At 40.3% G+C, this 23,117-nt stretch overlaps 1 protein-coding gene across 3 annotated transcripts in view; it reads left to right on the forward strand.

Annotated features, from left to right (window-relative positions):
- Nucleotides 1-5,565: 5,565 nt before the first annotated feature.
- The window catches only part of LOC126281518 (ADP-ribosylation factor GTPase-activating protein 2), a 71,699-nt gene continuing 54,147 nt past the window's right edge, over nucleotides 5,566-23,117 (forward strand). The window contains exons 1-4 of one of the 3 annotated variants that reach the window (XM_049980556.1): nucleotides 6,627-6,836; nucleotides 7,050-7,241; nucleotides 14,773-14,904; nucleotides 17,389-17,460. In XM_049980556.1, the coding sequence (XP_049836513.1) occupies nucleotides 6,762-6,836; nucleotides 7,050-7,241; nucleotides 14,773-14,904; nucleotides 17,389-17,460 (471 nt within the window). In that variant the 5' untranslated portion in view covers nucleotides 6,627-6,761. Of the gene's footprint in view, nucleotides 6,837-7,049; nucleotides 7,242-14,772; nucleotides 14,905-17,388; nucleotides 17,461-23,117 lie in introns of all 3 variants that reach the window. The other 2 variants (XM_049980557.1, XM_049980558.1) reach the window with 2 other exon arrangements.

Raw genomic sequence — 23,117 nt, forward strand, 5'->3', positions numbered from 1 at the left:
ACAGATACGAATCCAAGTACATCGAAGGATAAGAAGCAAGTAAGTGTTGTATGTGGAGGTAGTGTATGTTGGTGACAAAAATATCCTTCTCGGCGGAATGCTCATAGATATTCCTGTTCTAATCCCCTTGGTTATAGCAGTGTGAGCGTTACTGTTCTCTTCGTTGTCCTAATTATTATAATAGAGCAACGCAAATATAACATGTGCTTGTAACTTCTCTTCTGTTACACAAGAGTCACATCTAAAGAAAATGTAGTTACATTTCGTTTGCAACAATTGTGTCGTGAAGAAAAGCAGGTAAATTTACGCTAGCGTGCCCGCTTTTATACACCATTTTGTCACATAAGGTTTTTTATGTCAATTATTAGGTTGTAAAATAGTCGTGTTGTTTTCTTAAATTCATCAGTGATTTTTTTTTTTCAGCGCGACCAGATCGTACTTAATGTTCCGCTTTTCTCTAAGCAGGAAGGTATCTTGCTCATTAGTTCGATAAAAACATGTTCGGATGACACCAGCAGGCGAGAGAAAAGCGACTGGCCCTCCGCAGGTCGATAGAGGCACAACACAGTGATAAAGAAACAAATTAAGAATAATATTTTCTCTGCGTAATGCCGTAATAAGCACAGTAGCCCCGAAAAGTAATACATCGCATAGATCAACAGCAGTAAGAAATGCTCAAAATTCTGTCATTCTGTTCAGCGGAGAAATAGGGCGAAGAGGGTCAGAATCAAGAATAAGAAACTAAACTATCAGTCTCGTCAACTTCCTCATCACGAATACAACACAGACATAAAGCAGTAAGCAGAGAACACATGCTTTTGTTTTGTTTGTTTGACGTCTATTAACGTAATAATGTAAACTTACTGAAAACTGCCACGTTCGGGGCTGAGATGCTAGACACGAAAAAGAAAGATATATCTGTTGTCATCACTTTGCAATTGGATTTGATTTTTTTTTTTTTTTTTTTTAGTAACATCTCGATGTTTGGAGCGATATTACTGGTCATCAAGCGCATTGCTTCAGTCAGATAACGTTAGTAGGTCTACCGCTAATCTTTGACTTTGTTAATTTCATTGTTCAGAAAACACTTTCACACAAGTATACTGAAGGGCCAAAGAAACTGGTACATCTGTCTAATGTCGTGTAGGGTCCCCGCGAGCACGCACAAGTGGCATGGATTCGACTACTGTCTGAAATAGTGCTGGAGGGTATTGACACCATGAATCCTGCAGGGCTGTTCGTAAATCCGTAAGAGTACGAGCGAGTGATGTCTCTTCTGAACAGCACGTTGCAAGGCATCCCAGATATGCTCAATAATGTTCGTGTCTGGGGAGTTTGGTGGCCAGCGTAAGTCTTTAAACTCAGAAAAGTGTTCCTGGAGCCACTCTGTAGCAACTCTAGATGTGCGGGGTGTCGCATTGCCCTGCTGGAATTGCCCAAGTCCGTCTAAATGCACAATGGACGTGAGTGAATGCAGGTGACCAGACAGGATGCTTACGTACGTGTCACCTGTTAGAGTCGTATCGAGACATATCAGGGGTCCCGTATCACTCCAACTGCCCACACCCCACACCATTACAGAGTCTCCACTAGCTTCAACAGTCTCCTGCTGACATGCAGGGTCCATGGATTCATGGGGTTGTCTATCCGCTCGATACAATTTGAAAGGAGACTCGTCCGACCGGGCAACATGTTTCCAGTCATCAACAGTCCAATATCGGTGTTGACGGGCCCTGGCGAGGAGTAAAGCTTTGTGTCGCACAGTCATCAAGGGTACATGAGTTGGCCTTCGGCTCTGGAATCCCATATCGATTATGTTTCGTTGAATGGTTCGCACGCTGACACTTGTTGATGGCCCAGCATTGAAATCTACAGCAATTCGTGGAAAGGCCGCAGCGATGTCGGAGATTTGTAGTTTACCGGATTCCTGATATTCGCGATACATTCGTGAAATGGTCGTACAGGAAAATCCCCACTTAATCGCTACCTTGGAGATGCTGTGTCCCATCACTCGTGCGCTGACTATAACACCAAATTCAAACTCACCCTTGATAACCTGCCATCGCAGCAGCAGTAAACAATCTAACAACTGTGCAAACACTTATTGTCTTGTAGAGGCGTTGCCGACCGCAGTGCCGTTTCTGGCAGTTAACATTATCTCTGTATTTGAATATGTCGGCCTATGCCAGTTTCTTTGGTGCTTCATTGTATGTGGTACCGAATATACCTCAGACTCTAGCAGCTACTCGAAACATCTGCAGGATTTGTGGTCATGGGAGTTCCTGTGAACTGTATCTACATTTTCTCCTGTGTGAAACTTCTCCCTGAGCACAGGACTACACTGAAAGTCAATGAGCTCCATCCGAAATTCAGGAGGCGCACTTTCAACGTTTCCTGCAAAAGGAGTTGCAAAAATATTAAAATCAGTTTTAGGTCGAATTGAGTCATTAAATCTACTATCAGAGTTTAACAGAGTCTCTAGCACAGCCCCAAATTCATCAAACTGTGCTCTTAATGTCTTCTTTTCAAGACTTATTTAATTTATAACTAGTGCAACATTCAAAAAGTGCGCAAATGGCCCTTCTGAAAGTTACTTTATGAACCGTTGCAATTTTATTTTAAAACTCAAAGCGGCACGAAACAGTGACAAAGAAACAGATTAAGAATAATGTTTGCTCTGGGTAATGCCGTAATAAGCACATAGTTGGTTTCTATCCTGCGGAGTTGTATCTCAAGATTTTTAAGAGCTTTGTAAGGTGATTTCAGTGGTACCACTCATTTTTTCATACAATTAGAGTAGCTACTACAGAATCATTACAGTATTTGCATTTTGCCTTGTAGTAATAATTTTTGCTATCTATGAACGAAATGCTTGATCCGCCTCTCGTGCAGTGTGATTTTGTTCAATCCTGTGCTGAGGTTTCTCACTTTTTGGCAAATCATCTCTTTACATCTTCTTTTTCTTTGGCGTAGAAACCTCACACATATCATTGCGCCCACTTAACAAATTACACAAATTAACGCAAAATGTTAATGTTATATGCTGTTTGACAAACGTGCTTCGTACCGGACTAGAGCACGAAGAACTGAGAATGACTGTTAAACAGCACACAGCTCAGCTGCCGGTATAGCCTCATGTAATGACAAATCATACACCACAGGAAGGACCTAGCCGAAATCCGTCGTTAGTTAAATATTGAAGCATTAAGCCGAAGTGTAATACACAAACACGCCGCGCGCGCACACACACATTATGAACTCACTGCACAGCAACGTCCCTGCGAGGCGCGTGAATCGGAAGACGTTCTTACACTCAACTAAATAATCCTCAATGAGAGTAGTTCATTGTTGTGCACGTGCTTTGTAATCGCTTGATGGTAACCTAGTAATGTATGCATAGTTGATTTGTTAGGCATTGGTTTCTCCCTCAGAGAGTAAAAATCCCAGAATTATCATATTTTCGTGTATAATCCTTCACTATCTGTATACTGAGCAAGCAGTGAAGGACACAAAAGAAAAATTCGGAGTAGGTATTAAAATTCATGGAGAAGAAATAAAAACTTTGAGGTTTGCCGATGTCATCGTAATTCTGTCAGAGATAGCAAAGGACTTGGAAGAGCAGTTGAACGGAATGGACAGTGTCTTGAAAGGAGGGTATAAGATGAACATCAACAAAAGCAAAACGAGGATAATGGAATGTAGTCGAATTAAGTCGAGTGATGCTGAGGGAATTAGATTAGGAAATGAGACTCTTAAAGTAGTAAAGGAATTTTGCTATTTGGGGAGCAAAATAACTGATGATGGTCGAAGTAGAGAGGATATAAAATGTAGACTGGCAATGCCAAGGAAAGCGTTACTGAAGAAGAGAAATTTGTTAACATCGAGCATAGATTTAAGTGTCAGGAAGTCGTTTCTGAAAGTATTTGTATGGAGTGTAGCCATGTAGGGAAGTGAAACATGGATGATAAATAGTTTGGACAAGAAGAGAATAGAAGCTTTCGAAATGTGGTGTTACAGAAGAATGCTGAAGATTAGATGCGTGGATCACATAACTAATGAGGAAGTATTGAATAGGATTGGGGAGAAGAGAAGTTTGTGGCACAACTTGACCAGAAGAAGGGTTCGATTGGTAGGACATGTTCTGAGACATCGAGGGATCACCAATTTGGTATTGGAGGGCAGCGTGGAGGGTAAAAATCATAGAGGGAGACCAAGAGATGAATACACTAAGCAGATTCGGAAGGATGTAGGTTACAGTAGGTACTGGGAGATGAAGAAGCTTGCACAGGATAGAGTAGCATGGAGAGCTGAATCAAACCAGTCTCAGGACTGAAGACCACAACAACAACAATCCTTCACTTAGGATCATACATTATAGTGGGCCTGAAGGTATGGTATGTGTATTATCTTTATGGTACAGCTAACTGCCGTTGACCCAAACCTTACGAGTTCAGTTTATTAACGGTTTTAACTACAATGCCTATGACGTCACTTATTTTAGCACATTTTGTCAGCAAATTAATCCAGAACGCTGTGTATCACTGGTTTTTCCGGGTGGATGCCAACTGCTCTCACCATCTTTCTTACCAAAGGAACGACACCAGACTTTTTGCTATTCATTGGCGGAGCTCCGTCTATTGCAACCAATGGATGTTTTTCCCAACAAATATCATATTTGTCAGTTAAGTTTTCTTAGCAAGACAATGTGTTGTCGGCCGTAGCTGTTTCGAGCACTGGCGCTAAGTCAAGGAGTTCCTCCATGACCTGGAACTCAGCCTCAACATTTCTCACAAATTCAGCAATCTGAGCAACATCTGCTACATCTATGGTTTCATCCGAAGCCAAAGAGAGAGCGACAGAGAGAGAAAACTAGCTTTGGTCTTAACTTTCAGTTGAATTTCCATGTCGTTTGACATTTCTTTGATGCGTCTGCAAAGTGTTCTCCGTGAAAGAGAAAATTTTTCAAAGACAGAAAAAGTCCCTGTACACAAGATTGTTCCGACAGCAGCAAAACAGTTTTGCCTATTTTAAGAGCTATGTGATAATTCATTCTCATTTCACTATCAATATGAAAGATATAGTTTTTCCTGTAAATACGTTACGAGGAAGAGGTAAAATAAGAGAAAAACCACATAATGCTTTATAAGTAATAATATTTACAAGAAATGATGTACATCTATATGAACTTATTTCTGTTTCTCTCCTCCGTTTTAATTCGAGAAGTTAGGCCTTCTTTTCCTCTCTATCCAAAAAGATCATGAATTTCTCGTGAAGGAGTTGAAAATGTCTCTTCACATTGTATTTCTTCCATGCCGAAAGAGTAGCATTACAAAAGAGATTTTAAGTAAAAAAGTAACCTTCTTCCCACTGAGGTTCGGAGCGTAGGGATTCTACCTATTTTCGTTTTGTGTATCTTTATTGCTCTTCAACCATTTTCCTATCGCTAAATATGCCCTGCCACGAACGCAAAAGAGGCTTTTGACATCCTCAACACTAAAGACACCAAGTAAACGGGATCGTCTAGCAGCGCGCGCGGTAACAATGGAGCGACGTTAACAGAGAGATGAGTGGGAACTGCTTGTCGATAGCGCCCAAGGGCCAGCAATGCGAACGCACACGAGCGCCCGCATTTGCTCTCCCCTGGTATGACATGTGTGTTCTGTGGTGCTGTATTTCACGAGTAATTAAACTTCGGTAGTGTGTCTAGCATTCGGCTGAAATCGAAAAAGCGGTCACGTGACATCCCTCTGTTCACCTGAAATCGGTCACGTGACGTTCCTCGCCTTCTGTGTGACGCGATACTTGTGTTGACCGACAAATTTACGAAAGCTTTATCGAGGATTAGATCGCAGCTGAATATTTGTGACATGCGAGACAATAAATATGATGTAAGCTGTGCTGTTAGGTTCCTATCCAAACAGACCCTCGAAAATCCTGACATATTCCGAATAAACAGCCAAGTACTGGTGACAAGCGAGACAGTAAATGAGATTGCTACTCGCTTCATTCCGAGAAATGTAAGCTGTGCTCTTACGCTGCTGTCTAATCACACCTTCGCAAATCCCAACGTACTCGGCTAAAACAAGGTCAAATATGTGCGACAAGAAAGAATGTAAATGTCACTGCTGGTTATTTCACTCGCACCAATTTCAAATTTTCGATATTTGATCGACACGAAATGGAATAAACTCATTACCGAGAGAGCACGCTCAACATCGAATATCGCAGAACACACTCCTATTACACGAAGCTGCTACTTTCTGGTCTACAACCACAGGACCACAGAGACTGTACATAGTCTGAAATTATAACACTGTTTATGTTAAAATCTCCTTAGGACCTTTATAGCTGTATATCACTGTATAACAAATCGTACCTAGAGTGACGTGTTTGTGACAAATTTTCAGTGCTCCGTTTAAAACGGGATGCTTTCACAAATCGCAAGTTATAATACGGAAACAACCCAAATACAACGAACCCAACGTGGCATCTCAAAAGTAGTGAGATGGAACGTCACGTGATCGCTTTCCGATTTCAGCCGTCAACACAATGCCAGACGAACTTCCGAAATTTAGACACTCGTATGTTTCTGTTGGAGTCCATGCCATCTATACGGTACGCGCCTGAACTAAGTGACAAGTGCATTGTGGGTATGCTGACGTCTGACATTAAATGTATCTGTTACGTACGTACAGCTCACTTCACTTTTTACACTGTGTAAAGGAACTGGAATTTTCTAAAATTAGGTAACAGACGGTACAATGTCAGATCAGTGCCCAAGTAAAAATGACATCCAGCTGGTTTTTAAAAGATTACGCTCAATACCAACAAACAAGGTGCAGTATGTGAAGTAACAAAAAGTGCTCTGTATTTTTTATTCGCATCTGTTTCTGTTTAAGCGTTTGCTTTAAATTTAATTCAATTATTCATTATTGTAGAAGTCTTACTTAGGCTCCTCCCGATTGTTGATGCTATATGTTAAGTCACCAAGTTAGACCTAAATCATTATTTACTAAAGTTAACATTGTTGATTTTGTTTTCTTGCACAGTCTTGCTTCGATTGTGATGCGAAGAATCCAACGTGGGCAAGTGTTACATACGGCGTCTTCATATGCATTGATTGTTCAGCAGTTCATAGAAGCCTTGGCGTTCATTTGACATTTGTTCGATCGACACAGTTGGATACGAATTGGACATGGCTTCAATTACGACAGATGCAGTTAGGAGGAAATGCAAATGCTGTATGTATTCAAGATCCTAAATCTCATAGCCGATAGTATCTATTAGTTTGTAAGACATCTCAATCACAAAATGTGTCTTACTTCCCTCTTCTTTGTAGTGAGAGCCACGAATATACCTTTCAAATGTGATTAACGAAAATTTTGAGACGCTTGCTGGTGTGTCAGACCATGTGTGAAAGTTGTTGGGCTATGTAGGCATGAGACAAATTAGGCACTGTGATTTCTAACTTTGCAATGATTATTGCTACTTCAGTTATGGCCCTTATATATGCTACTTCGAAAGTTTGTAGGTACCAAAGAACTTTTCTACGTCTAGAAAATACATTATTTTAAGCTCGTATACTGTTGTAAGGCATTATTTTGTGTGCATGTAGAATGTAATTTGCTTTCATTTGGAGGAGTGTATAATAAAATGTATTAAGAAACAAGCATGTATGCCAGTGTTATTAAATTATTAGGCACTGTTACTACATGCATCCCCTAAAGAGTGTACAGCAGTGACATTTCTTTATCTACATCCATGCTCTGCAACCATTGTGAAGCACATGGTAGAGGATATTCCCTATGTACCACATATTATGTTCTCATATGGAGTGTAAGAAGAGTGATTGATCAAGTGCCTCTGTGCATGCTCTAGTAAGTCTAATCTTACCATTGCAATCACTATGAGAGACGTGTAGGGGGTTTATAGCCATGTTAAACTATTGTTATATTAGCCAACAGTATATTTTTCACTAATAGGCTCTAGTGTAGATTGCTGTAGAAGTACAGCTGGAAGTCTGACTTCTGAATGATGAATTTCCTGCTCTGTCCACTGGGTTGGCAGTCTGAATGATGAATTTCCTTCTCTGTCCACTGGGTTAGCAGTGAACTAAAATGTAATAGTTGCCTTTGAACTTAAAATTACATATCACTCTATGATGTTTGGAGGTCAGAAGAATGGTAATAATTTCTAAATCTATTGTCAAATAGCATTTCCATACCTAAAACCGTGTGATATATTTACACTTAGCTCATACAACATTCACTCCTTAGATATATTCGTTACTTGTATTAGAATGAGTTTGCCATAGATTTAAAATTTGCATGGTATAGCAGTTTTCAGGAAAGAAGTATCAAACTAATCATTGTCCGGTGTGGAATTCTGTGTTGGTAATAGACTCAGAATAATTTAAAATATACCTGTTTCTCTAAAAGTCAGTTGCACTTCTGCACTTCTGTTAATAAGTCAATATACATGTGTGAAACATATACTACTATGCAGCACTTGTGTGAATGTTATTGACAGATATTAAAATTAAGAATGAACAAGAGCAAGGAGAAACACTTTAGAACAAATGTCCAGTCTTTAATCCAAGGTGTTACTCATCAATGGGCCCAGCTTCTGTTTAATTTTATCTTGTATTTTTTAATGGGAAAACAAGACAAAAAAATGCAAAATATGCTTAAGCAAGAGTTAACTTTTTCAGCTGTACTGCCTGCTTTATAAATCTCTTCACAGTGTTAATCGTGTAATTTTTATGTAAAATCCATGATTTAGCTGTTGCTATGATCTGAATGCAATTGGTCATCATATTTCATTGTTAATGTGGCCATCACTGTCTATTGCTTTTGCATCTAAATCACAAGGTTGATCGGCCTAAAAAAAAAAAAAAAACGACCTTTACTGTTACAAACCGTACAACGCTGGATATCAGTTACTGTAGTTGCCCTCGGTTAGCATTGTCTACCCGAGAATCAACAGCAAAGCCTCTTCATCTATACTTGTCTAGGACAACCTACATCTGTATGTGACCTACTTACTATATTCAAGCCTCGGTCTCACTGTGAAATTTTTACTGCCCTCATTACCATTCATTACCAAATTGAAAATATCTTGATTGTTTCAGGATGTGTCGTATCAACAAATCCCATATTTTAGTCAAGTAGTGCCATAAATTTCTTTTCTCTCAATTCTATTCAGGCACCTCTTCATTAATTATTTGATCTACCCGTCTAACTTTGGACATTCATTGCTAGTCCCACATTTCAAAAGCTTCTATTCTCTTATTACCCAAACTTCTTGTCAGTCATGTTTCACTTCTGTATAAGGCTACACTCCTGACAAATACCTTCAGAAAAGACTTCAGGGAGTCCATTAGTCCACAAAGAAGGGGTGCCATTACGCCCAATTGTCAGCAACATTAGGGTACCTACATATTTGCTGGCCAAATACCCGGCAGAACTACCAAGCCATTACGTGGGTAAATGCCCTCATCACGTTCGGAATTATATGGATTTCATAAAACGTCTCGAGAACTTCAAGCTGAAAGACTCAGATATCCTAGTGAGTTTTGACATTGTCTCGTTACTCACCAGGGTGTCTCTTCGAGAGTCAGTCGAGCTCATTGCACAGGAATTTGACGAGAAGATGACCAACTATTTCAGGCACATTCTGACCTTCACGTATTTTCTGTTTAATGGAGAATACTAAGAGCAAACAGAAGGAGTGGCAATGGGGAGCCCACTTTTGTCTGTTGTCGCGAATTTCTATATGGAGTATTTTGAGGAGGAAGCTTTGGCGTCATCCAAATGGAAACTTGCTTGTTTTCTATGTTATATTGATGGCACATACGTGATATGGCCTCATGGAAGGGACAAGCTCCTAGACTTCCTTACACACCTGAACTCCATACATCCGAACATCAAATTCACTATGAAGACCGAAGCAGAGGGAAGTTTACCATTCCTGGACATCATGGTTAAAAGAAGAGCGGATGCACACTAGGCCATAGGGTATACAGGAAGAAAATACACGCTGACCTGTATTTGCATGCAAATAGCTGCCAGCACACTTCGCAAAGGAATGGGGTACTAAAAACACTGGTGCACAGGGCGTACACAGTCTCGGACACAGAGTGTCTGCCCCATGAGCTGGAACACCTCAAAACTGTATTTCAGAAAAATGAGTTCTCAGAATGGCAGATCAGACGTGCTCTCCGCCCCACCTCTACAGTACAGCGTGTGGAGATGGACGAAGTCACGGAGGAAGAGATAGCCACCACCTATATACCGTATACTGGCGCACTATCAGGGAATATAGGACAAATATTGAGGAAACACCGAGTAGGAACTGTCTTTTGCCCGCCTAATAAAACACGAGCATTATTGGGAAGTGTCAAAGACAATCTCGGTTTGTGGAAGGCTGGCATATACCAGATTCCCTGTGAGTGTGGGAAGACTTACATTGGACAGACAGTGTGCACCATTGAAGATCGATGCGGAGAACATCAGAGGCACACTTGACTTATGTACCCCAACAAGTTGGCATTCGCAGAGCACTGTTTGTTCGAAAATCATGAAATGGACTATCAACATACCAGGGTCTTGGCACAGACATCTAAATACTGGGACAGTGTCGTTAGAGAGGCTATCGAAATTCATACCAGGGACGGACTCATCAACAGAGATTGCGGCTATAACGTCAGCAAGGGATGGGAACCAGCACTGAGTCTAATTAAAAAGAGGCTCAGCAAAGAAAACAAACGGGCGGTCTTGGCAGTTACACCATCGCCACCACAGACGCCGACACCAGACTCAGCGACCGCCAACACGCGGGCGCAGACTGCAGAGAGAATGCCTCGTGGGGAAAGGGGATTTAAGACGGCCACCCGCCCTCAGGAGCTCAGTTCATCAGTGCACCTCATGATGGCGTCATGTCTGATCGCAGAATTATTGTGCCCGTTGGGCACTATGGACCGGCAGTACACCCTTGGACTGTTCGAGCAAGAAATACCCGGGAGAAGTTTAAGAATCACCTCTAATTATTGTTTACTTCTTGAGTATGAATTACATATTGTTTTAACAGGATTTGTAAACAGATTCATTATCATAATCTTTCTCATCACCTTGTGCCAGTTCATTGTAAGATTTTATTCCTTGATTAAAAATGATGTTTTGAGATTTTTGTTTGTATTTCCTTGGTAAATGAAAGTTCATATTGACTCTTGTTCCATAATTATGTGTAGAAATACACTGCTTAAAAGAATTCAAGGAATGCGACTTTGGGTACCTGCCATACTCTACTGAGCATCAATTGAGTACTTGGTATGTTGCAAATTAAACCTTTATCTTTCTCAAATTAAGTCCACAACAAAACATCATTACATCCTTGATGTTTGTTTGATCATTGCAAAGGTCTACTGCAGGAAATATTCCAATTGATGCTAAACATGTGAGAGAGAGGAATTTATGAACTACTTTGTGAATGAAGGACAAGTTTCTTGGCAACATAGTTATGTGCATTAGCAGTAACGAAAAATGTAAAAGAAAACAGTGTGTATTGCAGTATAGTATAAACAAATAAAAACATAGGCATATATCTTACGTGTAACAGTGCTACTGTAATTAAATACCACTACCAACCTATCTCACTTACCTGTATCCCTTGTAAATTGCTCGAAGAGCATCTTGGTGTCTCATGTTCATTTAAAAAGCTGAAAAGATCAAAGTACCACAGAACAGGTCTGCCAACTTCGTCTGCAGCAGCCCCTGATTTGGAAGTGCTGTCACTTTTTTTTTTTTTTTTTTCTTGTCTGTAATTTATTTGTAATGTATTAATTTTCTTAATAACAGTATCTTTAGTTGCTGATGGTTCTATTTCTTTGTACTTTGTGAGAAGCAACTCATATGCCCCGTCCCTCTTCATTTTATTGTGATATTCTTTACTTTTAATATTCCATAAACATGGGTGTCTTTCGTAGCACCTAACAAATTCCTCCAACGTTTCCCGGCCCGACATTGGAACGAAAAGAAAACAACGCAAAATCTTTGTTCAAGCCTCCCTACTCTAGGCACACATGAGCAAGCATGGAGGCACTTGGAGCCTTGCACAAGCAAGCATAATCGAAATTTGGTCAAGCATCAAGCTGCTTGTGCAAGCCTGATGCTTGCACTAATTTACCCTACACACAGTCAAGCGTGATTGTCAAGCATGCAGTAGCGTGTGTGGAGGGGCCTTAAGGTGTACTACCGAAAGGTTCTTCATTGCCTTCGTCAAGCAGTGAGATGCAGATGGTTGGACTAGGAGGCAGCTGGCAGACAGCACTTTTTCCACGATAACACTCCCACTCATCATTCTCAATTAATTCAGAGATTTTTGACCAGCCCCTGTGTTCCGCTGAACTGGCACTGAGTGACTTCTGGCTTTTCCTGGAACTGAAAAGGACTCTGAAAGGTGCAAAATTTGACAGATCAACTGTACACCATACCAAAAGAGGCTTTCCAGCGATGCTTCCAGCAGTGATAGCAGTGTTGGCAAAGGTGTGTAGAAGCTGTTTTGAAGGTGACTAGTGTCAAACAGTCCGCCCCGATTGCTGAGTGGTCAGCGCGGCAGTCTGTCATGCCAAGGGGCCCGGGTTCGATTCCCCGCTGGGTCGGATATTTTCTCTGCTCAGGGACAGTGTGTTGTGTTGTCTTCATTATCATTTCATTATCATCTGTGGAAGGCAACGGGAAACCACCACTGGTATGACTTCCCTAGATGCTCATGCGGTGGGCCTCTCTGACAAGGCTTCCCGCATAAGGCAGAACACAAAGTGAGTGTCAAACAGCTGTATCTGAATAAAGATTGATTTTATAAATAAAAGTGAGATACTTTTTGAGCAGCCCTTGTATTTATACATGTTACTTATTAGTCTTATCTTTTGTAATTCGTTAGATCCACCTGTAGTTTCCTTTGTTTTCTGCATAGTAAGGGCATAACTAGTGCATGCTGTAGGTACCCTTGAAAAGGAAGTGAACTGAAGACTCATTTACTATGTTTGTTTATGGCTTTTACATTCTGTGTGTGCACATCTTCAGGACAGAGACTGGAATCTCATCATTTCCTACTGGCTTCTTATTTCCTTCATGACTTCAGGCTCTGTTATGAGAAACACCATTTTGCTGTGTAATTCATTGTGGGTGCTACATATGTTTTAGAAAGATTTTGTTGCAATTTCTCCACATTATCAAAGTAGTAGTAATTCACAACATTTACCAATCCCTGGGAATTTTCTATTATTCTACCATCATCTTTGACTTGTATGTTAATCAACTTGTGCCTATCTTCCCAGTTTCATGTTTTATCACCTGCTACTTTGCTTTTAATTTTTTTCTGCATTGTGTATTATTTTATCATGTGGTGTCCCTCACCACCACCACCACCACTACTTACTTTTCTACTGTGAGTCCCACAGTTATCACTGACTGTCAAATAAAATATCAGTAGCAAAGAAAAAAATCTAAACTAAAAGAATGTTCTAAATTGTATTATGTTTGTTCCACTTTCAAAGACTTAGTAACGTCAGATGTTCGCACATAAACATTATGTAGTACAGAAGCCTCGCCTAACAGAAATCAAAACAGTAAGAGATATTTTCTAAATGCCACATAGAGACTTCCAATCTTAAGATGCGTAACAAGAAAAAGGTATACAGCAAAAGATATATGTAAAATACATGCGGATGTTAACAGTTTGGTGCAAAGCATAAGTAGTTCGGTATGTAAACAAGTCGTACTTAGATTATAACTATCAAAAAGTTTGTGAACAAGTAAACTTCCTCTTTAATAACCACCAAATATACTAAAAAGTATTTTTCCAAAAGTGAAACAGGTAAGAAAAGAACAAGCATATAATTGAAACTTATGTTTTGACCTGCACTAAAATCACATTTCTCTCTTGGCAGCGAACTTGCCGTTTTGATCAATGTCCTTTGGAACTCACTAATTCGAGAGAGAGAGAGAGAGAGAGAGAGAGAGAGAGAGAGAGAGAGAGAGAGAGAGAGAACTTGTTTGTGCATACATGCTCATTTTTAAATTACCTCTAGCTCCAGAGGCACTTGACATTTTTAATCTGGTTTGTGTGCCTGTCGACTATTAAGTGTCTCGGCTGTGTGCAGATAGGTTACTTTTACTTCTTGCTGTGCTTGTGTTCCACCTAGGACTCTCCAGTATTATATTAATGTGTACAAAGAGATAATTAAGTAATATGCTTATCAAGCATAGGGAAGTGAAAAAACATTTTTGTACCTTCAGCACTAGCCGCTATGGAGGGCACTTCCTGTCTACTTACTTCAAATTTCAGATAATAAATTCGTAGTATACATCATCATTGCTTCCGTCTTTTGGAGGCGTAATTTGGCAGTCTAGTAATACCAGATCGAGATGTCCACTAGGTCTTAGTAAATATCAGTATGTTAACTTCCTATCTTCTTCATCCTCTGTTCTGTCTCATTCTTCTTCCTTATTATTTTTTTATATCCAGTATCATTGAAACTATTGATAGGTCTTTCTAGCCTATCTTTTCTCCCAATTTTCTCTCCAGTCTCTTTCTTCCCCCCATTCTTGTCTTAATGTGTCGTGTAACAAGCACTGCACAATCTGGAGCCCCAGATGTTCCTGTTTAGTCAATTAGTAAATAGACATTCATCCTCTTTCTTAACTACTTTGTGTATACCGAATCAGGTTCCCACTCAGCTGTGATATTTAAACAATTTTTTTAAAATTTCAGATGACATTTTTTCGCCAACATAATTGTACTTCGACAGATGCGCAACAGAAATACAATTCACGTGCTGCCCAACTGTACAGAGAGAAGTTGCACCACTTAGCCATTCAGGCCATGCGACTTCATGGAACAAAGGTAACACAGTTTCAGGCCATCATTAACCATTTCAAATTGTGCTTCACATATAGTACTGTTACATTAATAATAACTTTTATTATCTGTGCTAAAAATTATTCCAGGTATTACCCAGTACATACCCCTTAATCACCTTGAAACTTCCTGGCAGATTAAAACTGTGTGCCCGACCGAGACTCGAACTCGGGACCTTTGCCTTTCGCGGGCAAGTGCTCTACCAACTGAGCTACCGAAGCACGACTCACGCCCGGTACTCACAGCTTTATTTCTGCCAGTATCTCGTCTCCTACCTTCCAAACTTTACAGAAGCTCTCCTGCAAACCTTGCAGAATTAGCACTCCTGAAAGAAAGGATATAGCGGAGACATGGCTTAGCCACAGCCTTGGGGATGTTTCCAGAATGAGATTTTCACTCTGCAGCGGAGTGTGCGCTGATATGAAACTTCCTGGCAGATCAAAACTGTGTGCCCGACCGAGACTCGAACTCGGGACCTTTGCCTTTCGCGGGCAAGTGCTGCTAGTTCTGCAAGGTTCGCAGGAGAGCTTCTGTAAAGTTTGGAAGGTGGGAGACGAGATACTGGCAGAAGTAAAGCTGTGAGTACCGGGCGTGAGTCGTGCTTCGGTAGCTCAGTTGGTAGTGCACTTGCCCGCGAAAGGCAAAGGTCCCGAGTTCGAGTCTCGGTCGGGCACACAGTTTTAATCTGCCAGGAACTTTCATATCAGTGCACACTCCGCTGCAGAGTGAAAATCTCATTCTTAATCACCTTCTCTCTTTAGCAATATGAGAAACTGTCTTAAAGAGCTTGTATTATATCTTGAATTTTTCTAATGTGTGAAGTTTTTAATTGGTTATTCATTCCAAACTGCTGTGGATAAGTACATTATGCAGTTATTCAAAATATACTTCATTCTGGCTAAGAAAATGTGTGTTTCTGGTCAGCAGTAAGGATAGTTTCCCTGGAGATTTCATTTCTCTCAAGGGGTTTGACAGTCTGAGGATCTTTCATTGTGTCAGTCATGTCTACAGAAATCAGCAGATAGCATTAAAAGATTGATTGCACTTTGCTTCTTCTTAGTTCTCTCCTCATAGTGCTGCTGCTATCTTATTGGGGGTTTTCTTCTAGTGAAAAAAAAGTCTGCATAAGATAAAGAAATGCTATAGAGGAATTGAGTCCGCTTTAAAAAGACTCAATCAGACTGTTGTTATTTTCAATTGATCCTGTAAACTGAAAACTTCTTCGTAAGACAAAGTTAGCAACAGTTCTGCTTTTAATTGTTCAAAACGCCTTTTCTTTTATACTGTGCTAAACTAAAATACGATATGGCAGTGCCTGTGGTGTTACGAAGAACAATGCAGTGTTCTTTTGGGCATGCACGCATGTCTGAAGGAACAGGCACTGCAGTGACTTAGCTGTTATGAAATACATGAAATGTGTTCGCTGTTGCAAATACAAACAACCATCAGGGGAGACAACAGTGAAAATTTGTGCCAGATCGGGACCTTAACCCTAATTTCCCTCTTTACGTGAGTGGTTGCCTTAACTACTGTGGCTATCCATGCACGACTTATGGCTGGACCCAAACTTCCATAATCAATGTTTGTGCATAACAACCTGTACTCATATACACATCATGTAATCCTGTACTGGGTAGGACATTGTAATTGAAAGTTGCTACCTAATATGAATGCATATGGAGGGTTGGATCTGACCATGAGTCATGCACAGATTGCCACAATGGTTGAGGTGGCCAGTTGTGTAAAGCAGGGAAACTGGATTCAAGTCTCAGTTGGTACAAATTTTCATTGTCGTAACTCCCTTATATAGCACATGGGTGTTCATATTCGCAACTGCAAATACATTTAATGTAATACTTTAATAATAAGCATACAAGCTCCAGTCCCTGTCTTTATTTCAGTATTTGAGGTACATGCCTATACAAAATAATTACGTATTCACTCAATAGTATGATAATAACCGTATGGTTTGAATGTCTTTTATTCTAAGGCAGTTTTATCTTAATAGTGTTCTAAGTCAGTGTTTCATTTGTGAGGCTTTTGAAGTATATTTAAAATATATGGATTGCTCATGGAATGTAATGTACTCTTCATATTGTAAATTCTTGAGAAACCAGCAGATGTAGAAGTTGCACTTGGCTGAGCAGCTTAACATTTTCTGAAATTTTCAGGATGAGGAAAAAATGCAACTCACTGCAAGTATAGACAGACATGGCAGTTATTAACACGTGTTCATGGAAGGTAGCTTCTAGTTCTGGAAAGCAAAATACTAAGTGAACATAAATATTGTGCACTCACCAGAGAAAGTAGGATTGTGATTTAAAATACACTATTAACAATTAGTGCTAATCTTTTCTTAAAATTTGTGTTCATATCAGTGTGAAAACAATGAACCCAAAAAGGCTGTGAAAAAATGATTGTTAGCTCTCTGATCAACATTTATTGAATCTGTAATTCTCAATGCATTAGGATGATGAAAAATGGCGTCTCTGTGTTCCACAAAAACCTTTGTCTTCAACAGGAAAATCTACTGAAGCTACAGTAAGCAGAACAAATAATTAGTTTTATTCACTCACTCACTAATTGACTAGTTTGTGAACCTAAAAGCAGAAGTGTTTGAGAATTATAAACCATTAACTCTTTCTGTGTGTATTCAGTAGCTGAGAATGAGAAATTTTCTTGTCACCATTTTCTCATTATTCACTCTTCTCCCTATCCTGTCACTTTTCTAGCTATGACTCAATATACCTGCTCCTCCCTAGCCCCTTTCCCCTTCTTGCATGTTCCCCTCAGTGGACTTACGACTTTTCTGTGACTTTGTGCATGGCAATGCAGGGCCCCAAGCTATTGAGGCACCACCTACCTTTATTGTGCTACAGTCTCTTATCTCCAGCTGTCCTTTCTCTTAAGTGCTTTCTCATGATAGCAGCCTTTGACATTGACCTGGCTATCACCTAGGTCCTGGCTTCCTTGGCTTTACATTACCTATCGGCTTAATTTTTGCCCCCTCCTGGGTTTGACCTTCATTCTGAAAATTTTTCAGTAGTTTGTACTGACAAGGGAAGGACACAGTCACCACACATAGCATCTGCTGCACAAAATGTTGAAATTTATCTGAGCACACCAGCTGCATAGACTCAAATACACACTTAAAAGCCAATGTGGTAGTCAAAACGAGCTGGTTGGGTTGTTACATGCCTTTTCAGTAGAGGCCACTGACAACACAAAGGGTCATATAACTGATGTTTGAGCTGCTAGCTCCCCATACGTTCCGAGGAGTAGATAACGCATCTTCTATGGCTTCAGAACTCCGGCAACAGCCCTCAAGCCAGTTGCCTTTGCTTCGGTAGATGGTGCCCGTGGATAGAGCCCTCAATGGGAGTGGATTATATTGGGAGATGTTTTGCATATGAAACACATCGTATTTAACCAGAAGAATGGTACAGCTTTTCAGACATGTGAATGACTGGGGTCATAACATGACCATTACACCACATAACACTTTGAATATGGTCCAAGAAGTTATCTTCCACAGTGACCCTACTCTCTGGACTGATGAGAAGCTATGGACGAATGTCGAACGGCTATGCGTACATTTTGTCCAGCACATACAGAAAGGTCCCAAGGATTATCAGATACAGGTGCTTTCATTTTAGCCTTTGAAGGAAATGACCTCACAGGAAAAGTTAGTCATTTTTTTATGTCAGTTGTATGGAACACCATCCTCCACTTTTACTAGTGTGTCCAGGCAATAAACAAGAAAAGAAGCTACAAGAATGTAACTCTATTGACTGCCAATCATAAACTGAGATGGAAAGAAGAGAGAGAGAGAGAGAGAGAGAGAGAGAGAGAGAGAGAGAGAGAGAGAGAGAGGAGAAGAAGAAGAAGAAGAAGAAGAATGCCTACATCCTATTGACATAATTACCTATTATGTGAAGGTCATAACTGTCAACCCCCACTCTCTTGCACAGTTTTTTCCATACCACATCTCCCACCATCTCTTGTGGCTCTCACGGCACCATCTTCGGAAACACTTCCACAGCCAGCTTGGGAAGCAGCTTCTTCCTTTTGCGTCTACAGGTGCAGGGTGTATATTCGCCAGAACAACTGGGAAATCCAGGAAAAACCTGAGAATTTTTTCATCTGGGAGAAAGCGAAGAAAAACTAGGGAATTTTTAGAATTTGGGGTATTTTTCATTGTTTTAGTTTTCAGTTAAGTTTTTGTAATTTTAATGGTAAGAACTGATACTCTTGTGCAAAGAATTTTAGTTTAGCCCACTACTGCAGAATTATTCTGCAGCAATAAAACATAAACGAGAGAAAAACATACCGTTTTCAGCAACTAAACACAATGCACACACAAGCATCTGCTGAAAGCAAAGTTTGCCAAAGGCCTTAGGACAAAGCTATTCAATATTTCATAACAACAAACTACTTTCAATTGAGCATGGCATCACAACTGTTTACATTAGGTTCGTTTGAGTAGTTGCCAGCAAACTCATCCACATGCACAGAGCCGAAGTTACATATGAGCGGCACGTTCTCCAGCTTCTGGTTACTTAAAGCAAGCAGCCAGATGCTACCCAGAAAATTTTTTCTGTCAGATTCGCACATATTCAGAGCAGTCCAAGGTGTAGTGGGGGATGCAGACACTGTATCGTGGCAGTTTTAGGTGAGGACCAATTTGAACTGTAATTGTGTAAGATACCAGAAGAGGTCAACAACTCTGAACTACCATTGCCAACTGCAGCAAACAACTGCACTGTAGGCACTACTAAATGCTTTGTGTCATGGATTTCTTGCTTTCTTTTTGAGAGAGAGAGAGAGAGAGAGAGAGAGAGAGAGAGAGAGAGAGAGAGAGAGAGAGAGAGAGAGAGACTAATCTTGGTGCATAAAGGGATTGAATGCAGTTCTCACCACAACAAAAAGAATGAACTATCGAAATGACTGTTATGCCAGTTCGGTGTTCATGGAAGCACAGAACGCAGACATAGGATGGCAGCCCTCTGAGGAGGAGGTGGAGCTTATTCCCCACACTGCTGCTCTCCCCTCAGACAGTCTTAAGTTCTCACCTGTTTATGGTCATGACCCACCGCCATGGTACACAAATAAGAGGAAATGGGTATGAGATTGGTTGAAAATAGAAGCAACTGGTCACTTGTTAATTTACTGACTAAAATCGAAATCTCAGATGTGTATAATTTCATATGTTATTTTCTGACGAGTTCTACATTGTACGGTAAGTTATTGGTATCAGTACGAGATAAAATAGAGAAGTAAAGTACGTTAATGAGAGAGGCAGTTGCATCCGGCAAGTGATTAGTAGTAACTTTTAGACATCTGGTGACACAGATCATTCTAATGCTCAGAGTTTAGTTCATTGGCAAGCACAATTAATAACATACTATGGAAACTTGTTAAACTGTTATATCTGCTTAGCAGGGCACCTTTCTTCCCCCCCTCCCCACACCCACACCCACACCCACCCATCCACCCACCCACCACTACCCCTTTGTGATAATTGCTGAAATTGACAGGCATTTCGCAGACTGACTAGTCATTGCAGAGATATGATGTGTTTTTCGAAACTGCTATGTAACACAATAATCTGTACTAAATTTTCAAATTAATGAAGTAAACAATGTCATCATAGAGAATCTTCAGTTAACCATTTTAAAGTGGCATGTACAATGATTACCCTTGCATAGAACTGTTGAAATTATTTTGTGTTACAATAGACCTTAAAATAGAATCCGAGGTATAAAATACATAACAGCGAATGGAAAAAGAAACAGTGCACACTAACACTGCATGGCTTGTTCATGAAGCTTGGTCAACATCTGAATGGAGAATAGCATCAAATCGTCAGTATTTGATCTCTCACAATAATGAGAGTATTTTGAGGTCCATCAATACAGCTCATCAAAGTTTCTAGGATTGACAATACATAGTATGTGCCCTCAGACAGACTGTATATTTACAGTTTGACATTATTATTGATTATGTGAGGGGCCCGTTAATACTTTGAGGACCAGCCACTTAGAAAAAATTTGGATCCAGAAAAGCCAGCGATTTACTTCATTATTTAAATTTTTACAGGTACATTTGTGTCTAATATATATTAAAGGATAATAAACACAAAACAAAGACCAAAATTATATGTGAAAACTTTGCTTTACTTGTAGTTATACTGCATATGTTAATTTAAACCATTAATATATCCTGTTTGTGTTGCCATGCTACTTAAAAGTGATGTTGCTATTGGCTGACTACAGCATGTGTTCTGTTCTCTGAATCTCCACTTACATTGATTTGGAAGATTACTTGACGTGAGCTATGATTGACAAAAGTGCACTGCAATCTCAATTTCAGTGCTTCAGAAACTTAACATACTATATTTAGTGCAATTCGTATTTAGATTTTAATAATATGAAAATATGCATTGTACATCTTTCTGTGCATCAAAGATATTTCCAAAAACCATCGTTTAACTCAGAAGAAGTGTATTTTCACCCAGTAAAGCTTCATTTTTAACTGGGAAATCCGAGAAAATCTGTGAATTTTTTTTTCTTATCCACATATACACCATGTGATTGACAGGACTTCCTCTCAGAACCCATCTCCCTGGAAACCTCTGTATCAGAGGCTTGATACCAGACAGTAACTGAAGGATTCTGTGCGCCCCAGGGCTGCTTGCTCTTCATCCGTCCCCATTTCCACAACATACAGACCTTCGCAAGAATCTCGACCAGCAAAAGTTGTGAAAAACAGGGATCAGCAACCCCGGAGGTGTGCCGCTTCCCTCCGTGCAATAGGATTCTGAATGAACATTCATTGATGTGGGTCCACTCCCATCAGTGACAGGCATGATCCTGGTATGTGCTTTCACACATAACTCGGACACCTATAACATGTTCATTCATTAGAACTGTATCAGATAATATTGTTACCTGTCGGAATTATACCACCTTACTTCCCACTCTTCTGAAAATTGCATTGCTCTACAACAAACACACTTTACTTGGACCATTCCCCATTGCTCCAGTGTTATTAAGAACTTTTCTGAATCATGCGAGGCCCTGGGTATCTGGATGGGTCTGTGCGTTAGTTTGCACAGGTGTCGTCAGTGATGTGGATACCTCTTCATACCACATTGGAAGGAATAAAGGTGCGAGTTCAAACAACCCCCAGTGTTCACCATTTGAAACATCTATTTACTTCCAGGAAGGCCACTTTCTTATGTAGAGTTGACCAATTTAATCCTACAAATGTCTTCTGTCCCCTCCTTTTTCTTCAGCTTGAGGACTTCTAATGTGGTCCACGCTATGGGAAGTACCACTGTATCTGGTAGGGGCATTTTATTTGAACAGGTTTTTACTTACTATAATCTGTCTCTCCTCGATGATGGGACTCATACCCACTTCAGAGATGCCAGTGGCAGCTTCTCATCTGTTAACGTTAATAATCTCATCCCCTAATCTTGTGGCTTTACCACTTTTGTCACTATATGGCTGTTTTTGTGACAGTGACCACTTTCCCACTGATCCTGGCAGTTCCTTGCCACTGCCTGATGGACCAGTTACCTCACTGAGTGCTTTGAAGAGCCAAGTGGCAGTTCTATGCCTCTGCTGTTACCGTGGTAATCTCTCTGTCAGATTGCATTAAAAAGGTTGTGCAAGACTTCTCCATCATGATCACCCTTGTGTTGGAACTGTTATCCCCCTTTCTACAGGCCCCTTCTATCGCCGTCTGGTGCCCTGGTGGAAAGAGGACATTGCTGTAGCAGTTCACGATTGCCAAAGAGCCCTGCAACATTTTAAGTGACGTCCTTCACAGACCAGTCTTCTCACTTTTGAGTGCCTTCGTGCCTGAGGCTCACTATTTCATAAATGCAATTAGAAGGAATGCAGGAGTACTACATCTCTTCCCTGGTAATGGATGTCTCTTCATCCCAGGTGGGGGCCAAGCTTCAAAGTCTTCTGAGCTGCCAAAGATCAAACAACTGTTGAGGACCTCTTCTTACATGGTGTTATTTATACAGACAATCACATAGTTGAACAGCCTGTGACTCACTTTACAATGGCATTGGCATCCTCTTCTTATGGACATAAGTGAGAAATTGAAGATATCCCACTATCCTTCACCCCTCTCTGTGCTGAATTATATAATGAATTTTTCACTATCTGTCTCGCGTGTGT

Source organism: Schistocerca gregaria, chromosome 7 (assembly GCF_023897955.1).
Source record: "Schistocerca gregaria isolate iqSchGreg1 chromosome 7, iqSchGreg1.2, whole genome shotgun sequence".
In the NCBI taxonomy this organism is placed as follows: domain Eukaryota; kingdom Metazoa; phylum Arthropoda; class Insecta; order Orthoptera; family Acrididae; genus Schistocerca; species Schistocerca gregaria.